This window comes from Vigna angularis, chromosome 2 (genome assembly GCF_016808095.1).
Source record: "Vigna angularis cultivar LongXiaoDou No.4 chromosome 2, ASM1680809v1, whole genome shotgun sequence".
NCBI classification, from domain to species: Eukaryota; Viridiplantae; Streptophyta; class Magnoliopsida; order Fabales; family Fabaceae; genus Vigna; species Vigna angularis.
The window spans coordinates 17,708,827-17,722,575 of record NC_068971.1 but is presented as its reverse complement, the minus strand read 5'-3'; the positions used below and the strand labels follow the sequence as shown (position 1 = coordinate 17,722,575).

General features: G+C 31.9%; 2 protein-coding genes across 2 annotated transcripts in view; one reads left to right on the top strand and one right to left on the bottom strand.

Annotated features, from left to right (window-relative positions):
* LOC128195431 (uncharacterized) overlaps positions 1-2,376 on the top strand; it is a gene marked incomplete at both ends in the record, with an annotated part of 112,367 nt that extends 109,991 nt beyond the window's left edge. The window contains one exon of the mRNA XM_052872913.1: positions 1,499-2,376. Within this exon, the coding sequence (XP_052728873.1) occupies positions 1,499-2,376 (878 nt within the window). The remainder of the gene's footprint in view (positions 1-1,498) is intronic.
* An 8,883-nt stretch (positions 2,377-11,259) lies between these two features.
* On the bottom strand, positions 11,260-11,838 carry LOC108327344 (AT-rich interactive domain-containing protein 2). The gene has a single exon (XM_017561060.1). It carries the CDS (start codon positions 11,836-11,838, stop codon positions 11,260-11,262), a length of 579 nt encoding a protein of 192 aa, XP_017416549.1.
* Between the last annotated feature and the right edge of the window lie 1,911 nt (positions 11,839-13,749).

Sequence of the window (13,749 nt, the reverse complement as noted above, 5' to 3'; positions counted from 1 at the left end):
AAGATGAAAAGAAAGAAAAAAAAGAGAGAGATGAGAGACAAAAGGAAGAGAATTTGAAAAACCACTTCCTTATCCAAAGAATTATTCAAGGAAGGAGAAAGAAAAACAGTTGGAAAGATTCATTGAGTTGTTTAAGAACTGGAGATTACTATACCATTCTCTGAAGCATTGCAACAGATGCCATCATATGCAAAATTTTTGAAGGAACTCCTTACAAAGAAAAAGAAGTACATTGAGAAGGAGACTATCCAAGTACAGGGTAATTGTAGTGCAATCATACAGAAATTACCTCCTAAGCTTAAAGATCCAGGAAGCTTCACTATTCCGTGCACCATAGGAGACTTGGAAGTTGGAAGAGCATTGATTGATTTGGGAGCTAGCATTAATTTAATGCCGCTATCCATGTGTAAAACAATTGAGGGTTTGGAAATCAAACCTACCAGAATGGCTCTTCAACTGGCAGATAGGTCTCTTAAATATCCATATGGAGTGGTTGAAGATGTTTTAGTAAAGGTTGATAAGTTTGTATTCCCAGTAGATTTTATTGTAATGGAGATGTAAGGGAATAGTGATGTACCTCTCATTCTTGGGAGACCTTTTATGAAGACTGCTAGAGTTTTAATTGATGTAGAGAATGGTAAGCTTAAATTGAGAGTTCATGATGAAGAAGTCACCTTTGACGTATTCAAAGCCATGACATATCCAAATGATGATAAAGCATGTTTTCAATTTGACAAACTTGATGAAGTTTGTATGATGCAAGAAAGGATGGTGCGGTATGTTTCTCCATTAGAGAAAACTCTTATTAATGCTTGTGAAAATTTAGATGAAGGAGAAGAGAAATTAATTGAAGAATGTCTGATGGACTTGGAAACATTGAAGAAGATTCCAGTGGAGGATACAAAGTTTGAGATAATTGATAAGGAAGAAGAAGTCAAAGCAAAGAAGTTAGAATTAAAAAGACTACTAGCACATCTGAAATATGTATTTCTAGAAGAAGATGAAAAAAAGCCAGTTATCATCAGTAATTCTTTGTCTCTACAAGAAGAAGAACAGTTGATAGAAATTTTGAAAGTTAACAAAGAAGCGATTGGGTGGTCAATATCAAATCTTAAAGGTATTAGCCCAACTTATTGTATGCATAAAATCTTTATGGAAGAGGATTATAGACCGAGTGCTCAACCACAGAGAAGGTTAAACCCTATAATGAAGGAGGTGGTTAGAAAAGAAGTGTTGAAACTTTTGGAAGCTGGTATCATTTATCCAATCTCTGACAGTGAATTGGTGAGTCCAGTACAGGTGGTTCCAAAGAAAGGTGGAATGACAGTAATTTATAATGATAAGAATGAACTTATCCCCACTCGGACAGTTACTGGATGACGAATGTGCATTGATTACAGGAAGCTAAATAAAGCCACTAGGAAGGATCATTTTCCTCTTCCTTTCATGGACCAGATGTTAGAAAGATTAGCAGGTCAAGCTTTCTATTGCTTTCTAGATGGATATTCTGGATACAATCAAATTGTGGTAGATCCAAAAGATCAAGAGAAGACGGCTTTTACTTGTCCTTTTGGTATCTTTGCCTATAGAAAGATGCCATTCGGATTATGTAATGCTCCAGCTACATTTCAAGGGTGTATGCAGGCAATTTTTGCAGATCTCCTAGAAAAGTGCATTGAAGTCTTCATGGATGATTTTTCAGTCTTTGGAAATTCTTTCCAACGGTGTTTGACTAATTTGGATATTGTTCTTAAAAGATGTGTTCAGACAAATCTTGTGCTTAATTGGGAGAAATGTCATTTTATGGTAACCGAAGGAATTGTGCTGGGACATAAAATTTCTGCTAAAGGGATTGAGGTAGATAAAGCTAAAGTAGAAGTCATTGAGAAACTGCCTCCACCAACAAATGTAAAGGGGATCAGGAGTTTTCTAGGTCATGCTGGATTTTATAGAAGATTCATCAAAGATTTCTCAAAAATTGCTAAACCATTGAGTAATCTTCTTATGAAGGATGCCCCTTTTGTGATAAATGAAGAATGTTTGAAAGCTTTTGAGACATTGAAGAGCAAATTAGTGTTAGCTCCAGTAATTATAGCTCTAGATTGGAATAAAAATTTTGAGCTAATGTGTGATGCAAGTGATTATGCAATAGGAGTCGTTCTTGGTCAGCGAAAAGAGCGGATTTTTCATCCAATTTATTATGCCAGCAAAGTTCTGAATGATGCTCAGTTGAATTATGCTACTACGGAGAAAGAATTCTTAGCTATAGTATATGCTCTAGAGAAATTTAGACCTTATCTTATTGGGTCTAAGGTGATTATTTATACAGATCATGCAGCTATCAAATATTTGTTGACAAAGCCAGATTCTAAGCCCCGTCTGATTAGATGGGTATTACTCTTGCAAGAATTTGATGTGGAAATTCGTGATAAGAAAGGGAGTGAGAACTTGATTGCTGATCATTTGTCACGGTTAGTCAACAAGGAGGTCACTAGCAAGGAATCAGAGATCTGGGAATCTTTTTCAGATGAAGCACTCATGTATATTCAGCAGAGGCCATGGTTTGCTGATATGGCTAATTTCAAAGCTGCAAGGGTTATACCAGAAGATTTAACTTGGCAACAAAGAAAGAAATTTTTGCATGATGCCAAGCAGTTTGTCTGGGATGATCCTTATTTGTTCAAGATTGGAGCAGATAATCTTCTGAGGAGATGTGTGACAAATGAAGAAGTAGAAGGAATTCTCTGGCATTGTCATGATTCACCCTATGGGGGACATTTTAATGGAGAAAGGACAGCAGCAAAGGTTCTCCAATCAGGGTTTTATTGGCCAACTCTATTTAAAGATGCTCATAATCATGCTAGAAGTTGTGATAAGTGTCAAAGAGCAGGGACGATTACTAGACGTCATGAGATGCCATTATAGGGCATTTTAGAGGTTGAGGTTTTTTATTGCTGGGGTATTGATTTTGTGGGACCCTTCCCTCCATCTTTCAACAATGAATACATAATGGTAGCAGTGGATTATGTGAGCAAATGGGTGGAAGCATTAACTTGTCCTAAAAATGATGCTAGCACGGTAATTAAATTTTTGAAGAAATAGATATTTTCACGTTTTGGAACTCCAAGAGTGTTAATTAGTGATGGGGGATCGCATTTTTGCAATTATCAGCTAGCAAAAGTACTCAAACATTATGGAGTGAGACATAAGGTAGTTGCACCTTATCATCCACAAACCAATGGACAAGTTGAGGTATCTAACAGAGTGATAAAAAGGATCTTGGAAAAAACTGTGACTTCATCAAGAAAGGATTGGTCACTAAAACTGGATGATGCTCTTTGGGCTTATAGGACGGCAATGAAGACGTCCATGGGATTATCACCTTTTCAATTAGTCTATGGGAAAGCATGTCATTTGCCAGTAGAGTTGGAGCATAAAGCTTTGTGGGCTTTAAAATTCTTGAATTTTGATCCTTATGAAACTCAGAGCACACGCAGAAGGCAGATTCTGGAGCTTGAAGAAATGCGGTTACATGCATATGACTCATCCAAGGCTTATAAAGATAAGATTAAATTTTATCATGACAGGAAGCTGGTGAATAAAGTCTTTAATTCAGGGCAACAGGTACTATTATTCAACTCAAGATTGAAGATATTCCTTGGGAAGTTGAAGACAAAATGGTCAGGACCTTTTGTAGTAAAAGGAGTGCATCCACACGGAGCAATTGAAATATTTAATCCAGCTGCTGATGATCCACAGAAAAGTTGGGTGGTGAATGGTCAACGTCTCAAGCCCTATCTAGGGGGAGAAGTGCAACACTTGTCCACAATGATGCAGCTGGTTGATCCTTGAAATTCTGGGTCAGGCTCGTGACGTTAAAAAAGCGCTTATTGGGAGGCAACCCAGTGTTCTGAACTTATTTATTTTTGTTTTTAGAATAGGGTTTGATGTACTCAATTGGAAACTTTGTCTTTATGATGGTTTGCTTATGATTGTGATTGTTTGATAAGTAATGCTTGATGATGCTTTGATATGGATTGATGTTGAGATGTGCACATTACATGCTTATACAGGTGGTTCACAAGCTTTGTGAACAAATGCAAGTTATTGTGATTGTGATTGTGATTGTGATATTAAGCAGGATGTGTATGTCAAATGTGAATGAGCTTATATGTGAGGTTTTGAGCTCTAGAGTTTTTGTGATTGAGTGCTATTACTTTGAAAGCATGAATGACTTTGCCCAGGTTTTCTATGATTGAATCAATTACTTGTTTGCATCATATGATCAAGGCCATTTGTTGGTAACCCTTTTGTTAGCCAAATGCATGAATTTAGCCCACTAAAAGAGAGCACTATGTGTTCTATCATTTGAACCCTTAGCCTTGAACATGATTTGAAAACCCTTGTTGAAAAGCTTTACCTTGAGTTAAGTAGAAAATATTTTGTGGTATTGACAAATGTTCAAGTTTGGGGTTGTTGGAAAATAGAAAGGAAAATTGAAAGCATTGAGCTAAGAACTAAGAATTAAGTATGTGAAAAAAGAAAGAAAAAGAGAAAGAAAAGAAAAGAAGAAGCAAAGCTCAATGCAAAAGGAAAGTTGGGAATAAGTAAGAATGATTGTGTTTATATGATTCTCTTAACTCAAGGGTTTTATGATCTAGAAAAAACCAATTTTCTTGTTAGCCCAACCACATTATAAGCCATAGAAAAGTCCTTGTGATGATGCTTGCTTGTGAATGTATTTATTATGGTTAAATGAAAGGTAAAGTCAATTCATGTGACATTGTGATAGTAGAGTGAATGAGTGATTACCTCTTATACACTTGTGTGTTTGAGTGAAACATTTTGTATAGTCAGGAAAGATTCCATGAACACATGAACATCCATGCTTAGTTGATTGATCATTCATGAAAAATAGCATTTGTTGGATATTAAGTGACTTTGTGAACACTAAAGCATGTGTATGTCTTGATTGAAGTTTGTGTCATGAGCTTAATTGAAGTTTTTACTTATCTTGAAAAGAGGGCTTTTGAATGGAGTAAACCATTGTATTGATTGGTAGAAGATTGAGTTACATCTTGTTTGCTTGAGGACAAGCAAAGTTCTAAGTTTGGGGTTGTGATAACAGTTGAAAAACTGTTATTTTCATGCTTAAAATTGATACTAAAAGCAACCTTTAACACTTAGAAACTAGCTTAGAATCATGCTTTTGTTCATAATTTTGGAAATAAGAGAGCTGGACAGGTTTATGCTTGATTTTAGTGTTTTATGGAGGTTTTAAGGTGAATCTGGTGAAAGAAGTGAAGAAGGATAGAGATGGAATCAGAAAAGAACTCAAAAAGTGCAAAAGGAGAAGCCGCAACTACCGCTCAGCGGTAGTTTACCGCTGAGAGGCACTCAGGAACACCCGTTAGCTCCGCTGAGGGGAAAATTGACTTTGCGCTAGTACCGCTAAGCGGCAGTTTACCGCTGAGCGGTGGTCTTTTGGGCTTAGGCCCACTTTTCTGTAATATTACGAATAGTATATAAGCTTTAGGTCTTCCTAGGGTTTGTACCTTTGGCTGGAGACGAAGCAAACACACACTTTTCCACCCCTTGGAGGAAGATCTTGGATGCTTAGGCTACCTTCTCATCTTTCTAGGGTTCTATCTTTCATTCTTTCATTATTGTTCATCTAGATTCACCATGAATATGGTGAACTAAACCTTGTATTGTTGTTGGGGAATCAATGTAGTCTTGTGAAACTCTCATATATGGAATTTATGTTTTAACATCTTATTTTAAGATAAATGCTTTCTTTCATCATTAGTTAGGGTTTTTCCTCCTTGCTTAATGCTTGCATTGTTTAACTCATTCAATGCCATGATTATTGATTTTGTCGATATGGGAACGTACGGGAAAATCTAGATCCGGGGAATTTCTCCCAATAGCATATTGCCTAGGCATAGGAATATGAGGGTTGGTTGTCGTTAAGCTTCTGCACTTCAGAATTAATTATTAGGGATGCTAGGAATTGTATGAACTCATAATTAAGGATAGGCCTTCTTGCAAGGTGATTTAGAGAGTGGCATTAGCATTTGATGAAAACAATGATGAATTCCTAAAGTATATGAGAGTGGATAAGATGAAATTCATAACCCCAACAACATACTCATCCATCTAATTCATTAAAGTGTTTGTATTCCTCTTTTCCATTGATCAAATTCATGCATACATATTTAATTACTGTCTTTTGCATTAAAAACCTAAAATCAATTGTTTACAGGTCTTAAATAATCAACAAATCATATAGCTAACTAGGTCGTGAGTTCTTTGAAAAAACGATATTTGGTCTTACCTAGTTTTATTACTTGATACGATTCGGTCACATTGCCGAGAGTTAAACAAGTTTGTGACGCCGTTTTTTGATGTTCATAAATTTGTCATCAACGACCTAATAAAACAGCCTGAAAGAATTGCTTGGAAGGAAGTCCTAGAAGGACGGTCTGGGAGGACAACCTAAATGAAACCGAAGAAAACACGAGATGAAGAACAATCTGAATGTTCGACATAGGTGGTACTTGATCTACAGGCCGTACTGTACACACTAGTATTGCAAACCGGACCGTACACTTAATAAACAATTTATCTTATAAAAAATAATCCCTTATCTAACAAACAAATCCTTAACTGTTATAAATAAATATTTCTAAGACTTTTGTAGCTAATCTTTTATAAATATCCTTGAAATTTAATAACATATAATCATATTTTATAATACTAAGATATTTGCAATTAATATATTTAATGTAATAATTTATTATCATATTTTTGTTATATAAGTAAGATATTTATAATTAATCCTTTATGATATAATAATTTTTTTATCATATTATTTTGTTATATTGTTAAGATATTTACCATAACTTATGATATAACATTTTATTATAACAATATTAATTTAATATATTTATATTTTATAGATCAAATGTTTATACTTTATTATATTATAAAATATTAACTACAAATATCTTGGTAATATAACATAATGAAATAATATATTATTATATCTCTAAAATATTTATCATAAGATATTAACGATAAAAATTTTGAAAATATTTCAAAATATCTTCCGAGAATATAATTATAAAAATAAATATAAATAATTTTTGTAATTATTTTATAGATAACTTTCATTTATTTTAAAGATAACGTTTTATTATACATAGTTATTTTAATTTCAAAAATGATTAAATTTTTAAAAAATAATTATAGCATCCTAAATATATAGTATTTAACTATAAAGGAACTATCATATGATTAATAAATAGATCAGCTAACATACAAAAACATAAAGTTATTTTATAATCATCTAATTTAACCCTAAAAACCATTTTTATATACAACACAAAACAAAAACGAACAATAAACAAGAGACAAGATACAAATAGAAGGATAAGCTAGCGATACAAAACAAATCATAATATGCATTAATATTTCATACATGAGTCAACTTTCATACAAAGCAATCCAAACATCTAATCATGTCAAGACCTAGATTAGATTATTTGAAATAGTCCACCGTTTTCATGTCATTACCGATGGATCATGGTCGTTAGTAATTATCGAAGTGCGAAGGTCGTCGATAATTCCCGACCATCATGATCTATCAGTAATTGTCAACGACTATAATCTTTCGATAATGTAGCCTATTTTGTCACTTTATTATCGATAAATCATTACTATCAGTCTTAACCTTTCAATAATTACCGATAGAAGTATAGGTCGTCAGTAATTATCGACGAACAGGTCGTCAATAATTATCGATGATTATAATCCGTTAATAATTATTTTCGATAAAACATTTAACAACAGATTTTTTTTCGTTAATAATAATAAAAAAAATTGACATTATCAATGAATTTTTATATTTATCAACGAATCATATTCGTCGATAAATTAAGTTTTTATTGTAGTGATAGTTTCCAACCAATTTCCATAAAGCTTATTTTATTCTAGAGTGGAAAATATGAAATTGTACAAAGAATGATAAGATAGTCAAACAAACGGGTTTAAATTAACATTCACACGAAAACAATAATTACAATAAAATTAACCAAGAATCCACACAAAATAAAGATAGAAAACTAATTCGTAAATTTGTCATCCAAGATACTTAGGCGACAAAATGACGTCGGTGAAGCATATTTTTTTATCTTTCCTTTTTATAAATTTGTTATTCAGAATTGAATTTGTGACACTGTGCAATACCAATTATTGGAATGGAGATTTACTATTTCGTTTTTAAGACTTGTAAACAATTGATTTTAGGTTTTTAATGCAAAAGACAATAATTAAACATGTATGCATGAATTTGATCAATGGCAAAAAGAGAAAAACAAACACGTAATGAATTATATGGATGACTATGTTGTTGGGGTTATCAATTTCATCTTATCCACTCTCATATACTTTAGGAATTCATCATTCTTTTCATCAATGCTAATGTCATTCTCTAAATCACCTTGCAAGAAGGCCTATCCTTAATTACGAGTTCATACAATTCCTAGCATTCCTAGTAATTAATTCTTAAGTGCAGAAGCTTAAAGGCAACCAATATGCTATTGGGAGAAATTCCCCGGATCTAGATTTCCCCGTACGTTCCCATATCGACAAAATCAATAATCATGGCAATAAATGAGTTAAACAAAGCAAGCATTAAGTAAAGAGGAAAAACCCTAACTAATGATGAAAGAAAGCATAAGTCTTAAAGTAAGATGTTAAAACAAATTCCATATATGAGAGTTTCACAAGACTACATTGATTCCCCAACAACAATACAAGATGAAGAGGTAGCCTGAGCATCCCAGATCTTCCTTCAAGGGGTGGAAAATAAAGTGTTTGCTTCGTCCCAGCCAAAGATACAAACCCTAGGAACACCTAAAGCTTATATACTATTCGTAAAATTACAGAAAATTAGGCCCAAGCCCAAAATAGTGCTGCTCAGCGGTAAGTGCGTGAGTTGTTTTCCTCCCCTCAGCGGCCTTTTCATCCCTTAGCGGAGCCATCGTGTCAACCAGAGTGCAGAAAAAGTTGCGCCGAGTGGCGCTGAGCTGTAATTTTCGTTGAGCGCCAGTTTTCAGGTGGCAAAATCACCGCTGAGGGGAAAAAACAATAGTTGAGGGGCAAAATTGAAGACCCGCACTTACCGCTGAACGGTAAACACCCCTGAGCGGCGTTTTTATGGGCCTTGGGCCACTTTTCTGTAATTTTTTATGGGCTTGGACCTGGTTCCTGTTATTTTTATGTTTTATTTAAGGACTTGCACATCCTAGGGATTGTATCTTTTGATGGCTTAAGCACAAAAACACACTTTTCACCCCTTGGGGGTAGATTTGGGGATGATGACGACTCTTCTCTTCTCTTTCTCGGGTTTTTCTATATCTTTCATTCTTTCATTCCATTATTCATCTAGTTCTTCCATGACGATGGAGGGCTAAACCTTATTGTTGTTGGGAAAGATGTAACCTTCTTAAACTCTCATGTATTGAATTTGTTCTTCAAGATCTTTTAAAGCTACATGCTTTCTTTCATTAATTGTTAGAGATATTCTTCTTTGCTCAAATGATTGTGATGTTTTATTCATGTTTGACATAAATCTTATGATTTGTAAGTATCAGGAGATTTCGTACTCCTAGGGTTGGACAATTTGGGGATGTGACAGCTCTCCTTTTCTCTCCCTAGGATTGTTATTGAGAGATGTCTTACAAATCACGATCTAGGGAATTCTCCTAACAGTATATTACAAACCTAGACATAGGAGTATGATAGTTGGTTGCCTTTAAGCTTCTGTTCACTATAATGCATGATTAATTCCTAGGGAGACAAGACATTGTAAACTAGTGATTATGATTAGGCTTTCTTCACCGAGACATCGGGTTTAAGGTAATTTAGAGAGTGACATTAACATTAATGAAAAGAAAGACAAATTCATAAATGCATGAGAGTAAATTAGGTGAAATCTAAACCCAACAATATCATCAACTTCATCCATTCTTTCTTGTGTTTAACCTCAATTGATCAAATTGCATTCATGTTTATTTTATTGCATTTACATTTAAAAACCCCAAAATATTTTCTTTAGAGCCTTAATTAGTTGAGTAATCACATAACTGTTTAGTGTCGTGAGTCTCTTGGGAAACGATACTTGGTCTTACCATTTTTTATTACTTGATACGATTCGGTTACACTTGTCGAGGGTTAACAAGTTTTTGACTCCGTTTTCGAGGATTGAAAATTTGTTCACACTTTATTTACTTACAAATCATAATGACTTGTTCACACTTGTACCTTTAATAGTAGTAATCACACTTGTGTTATTGGAATGGAGATTTACTATTTCGTTAAAAGTCATAACTAACAACTTTATTTTACTTATGTAACAATTTAAACATTATAACTTATAGTTTTATTTTGACTTAGTTCCCTCTACCTTTATACAAGTCAAATAATCTTTCTCAACAATTACCCACCAAAGTCAAGCTTTTAACCTTAAATTTAATACCAATATTTAGATTAAGTGTTTATTATTAAGCCACATCAAAAGTTTGAACCTGAGTCATTTTCAATATTTGACACAAATAACTATTTTAATTATGATTAAAAATATAAATTATCAACGCGTAATAACTAGATTAAAGAAATATGAAAATAATTAAAAACTGTCTAAATTGTTAATATTACATATTACATTAAATACAAAAAATGAGTCAACAACATTCTCAAAGTTGATACATTCATCCAAAATCATACACTTAAGAATATGATGCATTAAGTAAGATTTAATAGATAAAACCATATATGTTCTCCACCTAGAATTGCTTTCCCCAAAGACTAATTCGAAAGTCCTCATCTAGGATGAAGTGATAAGAAGTTCCTTCCTGTAATAAGACATTATGTACCAAAATTATAATCATTTAACTTCACTGAATAATTGTGAATTAGAATTATGCATATGCTTTTACAGACAAAAGAATATACACAATAAAATAAATTCAAAGAATATTCATATAAATTAATAATACAAGTGTGAACATAAACTTATTTATAAGCTATTATGACATCAATAGAAAATAATATTACTAGCTTTTAAAATTAATAAAACCTAAAGAAGATTGAAGGACAACAACCAAATTAATTATTCTCATATATGAACTTATAACATATAAAAGAGAAAATTTGTTATCCATAATATTGTAAGACAAATTATAATCATACCTATCAATGAATATTTTTACTGAAGTTATCATCATGATCATTGTCTCTGTCAACTTCAAGCAAAGATCTAGTCTTCATGCTTAAACATCTTGGGATGTATACATTATGATAGAAATTTACCATGCATTTCAATGATTTAGATGGAAAATGTTTCAGGGCAAGCTTCCAAAAATTTCTAGTCTTTGAAGATGTATTTAATTTCATCATAGATTCAAATTTCTTATCCTCTTCTAATGTCCATGACTGTGAAAATTCTTCTCCCATCTCATCAAACTTCCAACTTGAAAATGTTGCACCAATCTCCAATTTCAAAAGTTCTCTTGCTTCCCTAATGTGTAGTTTAACACATTCAATTGATCCTCCAAGCCTACCTTTCCCAGTACCTTCTATGGAGTTTTCACTAATATTAGGCATTGGCCAAACTTGAACACCTGACCACTTTGAATCATCATCATTATTTACATTTGTTGTTCCTTCCCATTTAGGAACTTCAGCTTGAAAACGAGGTCCAATAGGAATAACTGGTCTTGGAATTTCATTGTCATCTGATAATGACTTGTTATGTGTTTGATTTAGCACCATATCTTCATTTCCTAAGTATGAAGAATGTGAAGTTTCGTTTGAGTTATCAAAATGTTCTAGAGCTTTTGAAAATTTGAAAGTTGATTTCTCCTTCGTTGATGTGTTGGTACCTTTAATAGTAGTAATCACCAAATATTTACTATAGCTTTTCAAAGAGTGTTGTTTCAATGAGTTTGACCCTTCAATAAAGGCGTCAAAGACACCTAAGTGAGGACAACATTGACTATAATTAGTGCAATGTTTTATTTTCTCACCTAGGATTCCATTTTCATTACCATGTTTCTTTCTATTGATGTGTCCATGGACAACATTTTCATAACATCTCATATATTGGTCAAATTTCCTCTTCTAAAAACAAGAAATACATTTTAGTAAAAAGAACAAAACTATTAAAAGGGATAAAAAAATTCTGACAAATTGGTGGTATTTTACATTTCTAATGAAGAATTCAATTTGAAAAATCATGAGAAAAAAGTAATATCTTAAAACAATAATTTCGAATTAATTGAAAAAAAATAAGTAGATTTTGATCAAGATATTTTCGGTTAATATTTTATGATATAATAATTTATTACCATATTTTTTTTTGCACAATTAAGATATATAATTAATATTTTATGATATAATATTTTACATCATATTTTGTTATATTACAAATATATTTATAACTTATGATATAATTATCACAATCGCAACCGGAATCACACATAGAGTGCTAAACCTTTAAAAGGAAAAAAAAAATGAGTTTAGAAGTCGTTACCATAATTTATTTTGAAAAATTGTAGCAAAATCATAAAAATAAGACATAATCTAAGAAATCAGATTTTTGAGTTCCGAAGTAGCTTATGTATAGAGAAGTTATTATCATCCTACAGTGTCTCTGTCCAAAGACAATATCTTTAATTAAATATGCAAAGATGATGTGGTTTTAAAAATGTTTTTTCCTCAAAAATAACAATGCAAGACAACATGAAAGAAACAATATTTTGTTTTTTTAAAGTGCGACAATGATTGACTTTGTTCCTACATATTATCATGTGAGAAATCAAGTACCTAGTTATTTTAGAAAATCTATTTGGATGATTATTTGAGAAATTGTTTGGAAGTTTGTTTGAGAATGATCATGGATAATTTTGGATTTTTTGGGAAGTGAACAAGATAAGAATTGACCTCGCTCTTACTTATTTCCATTTATAATGAAAAATCAGGAATTAATTCTAACAATCCTGATTGAAAGAGATTGATATTTTTTATTTTGGAGATTTTATGATTTTTTTTATATATTTAAAAAAATAACATAATACAAAAAGAATATGACAGATAAAACCATTTTTGTAATATTATATTTTTATTAAAAAAATTATTTTTACATAGTATCAGTATATTATTAAAAGAATAGTGATGAAATTAAGGTGATAATAAAAAATAGTAACAGTATGGAGAAAAGGGGATGTGTTGTTGAAGAATGATGGAGTGGGGGAGAAGAAATGTGTGTATATAAAGATATGTTTTAAAAAATGGAACGAAGAATATATGTGTATTTATAATGTGATGAATAGTAAAAGTGGTGGATAAAAAATAATTTAAAAAAATTAGTGAGAAAAATAGAAAAAAATATGCAAAATAATTAAAAGAAATAATATAAAAAGTGGATGGAAAAATTAGATGAAATAAAATATAATAAAAAATTTAATAGAAAAAGTTAATGTGAAGAATAAGTGAAAGAAATAATATAAAAAGTGGAGAGAGAAATTAGGTTAAATAAAATGTAATAAACAAAGTCAATAGAAAAAATAATGTAAAAAATAAATGAAAGAAATAATATAGATAGTGAGTGAAAAAATTAGATGAAATAAAATATAATAAAAAGAGTAAATAATAGAAATTAGTGTGAAAAATAAGTGAAAGAAA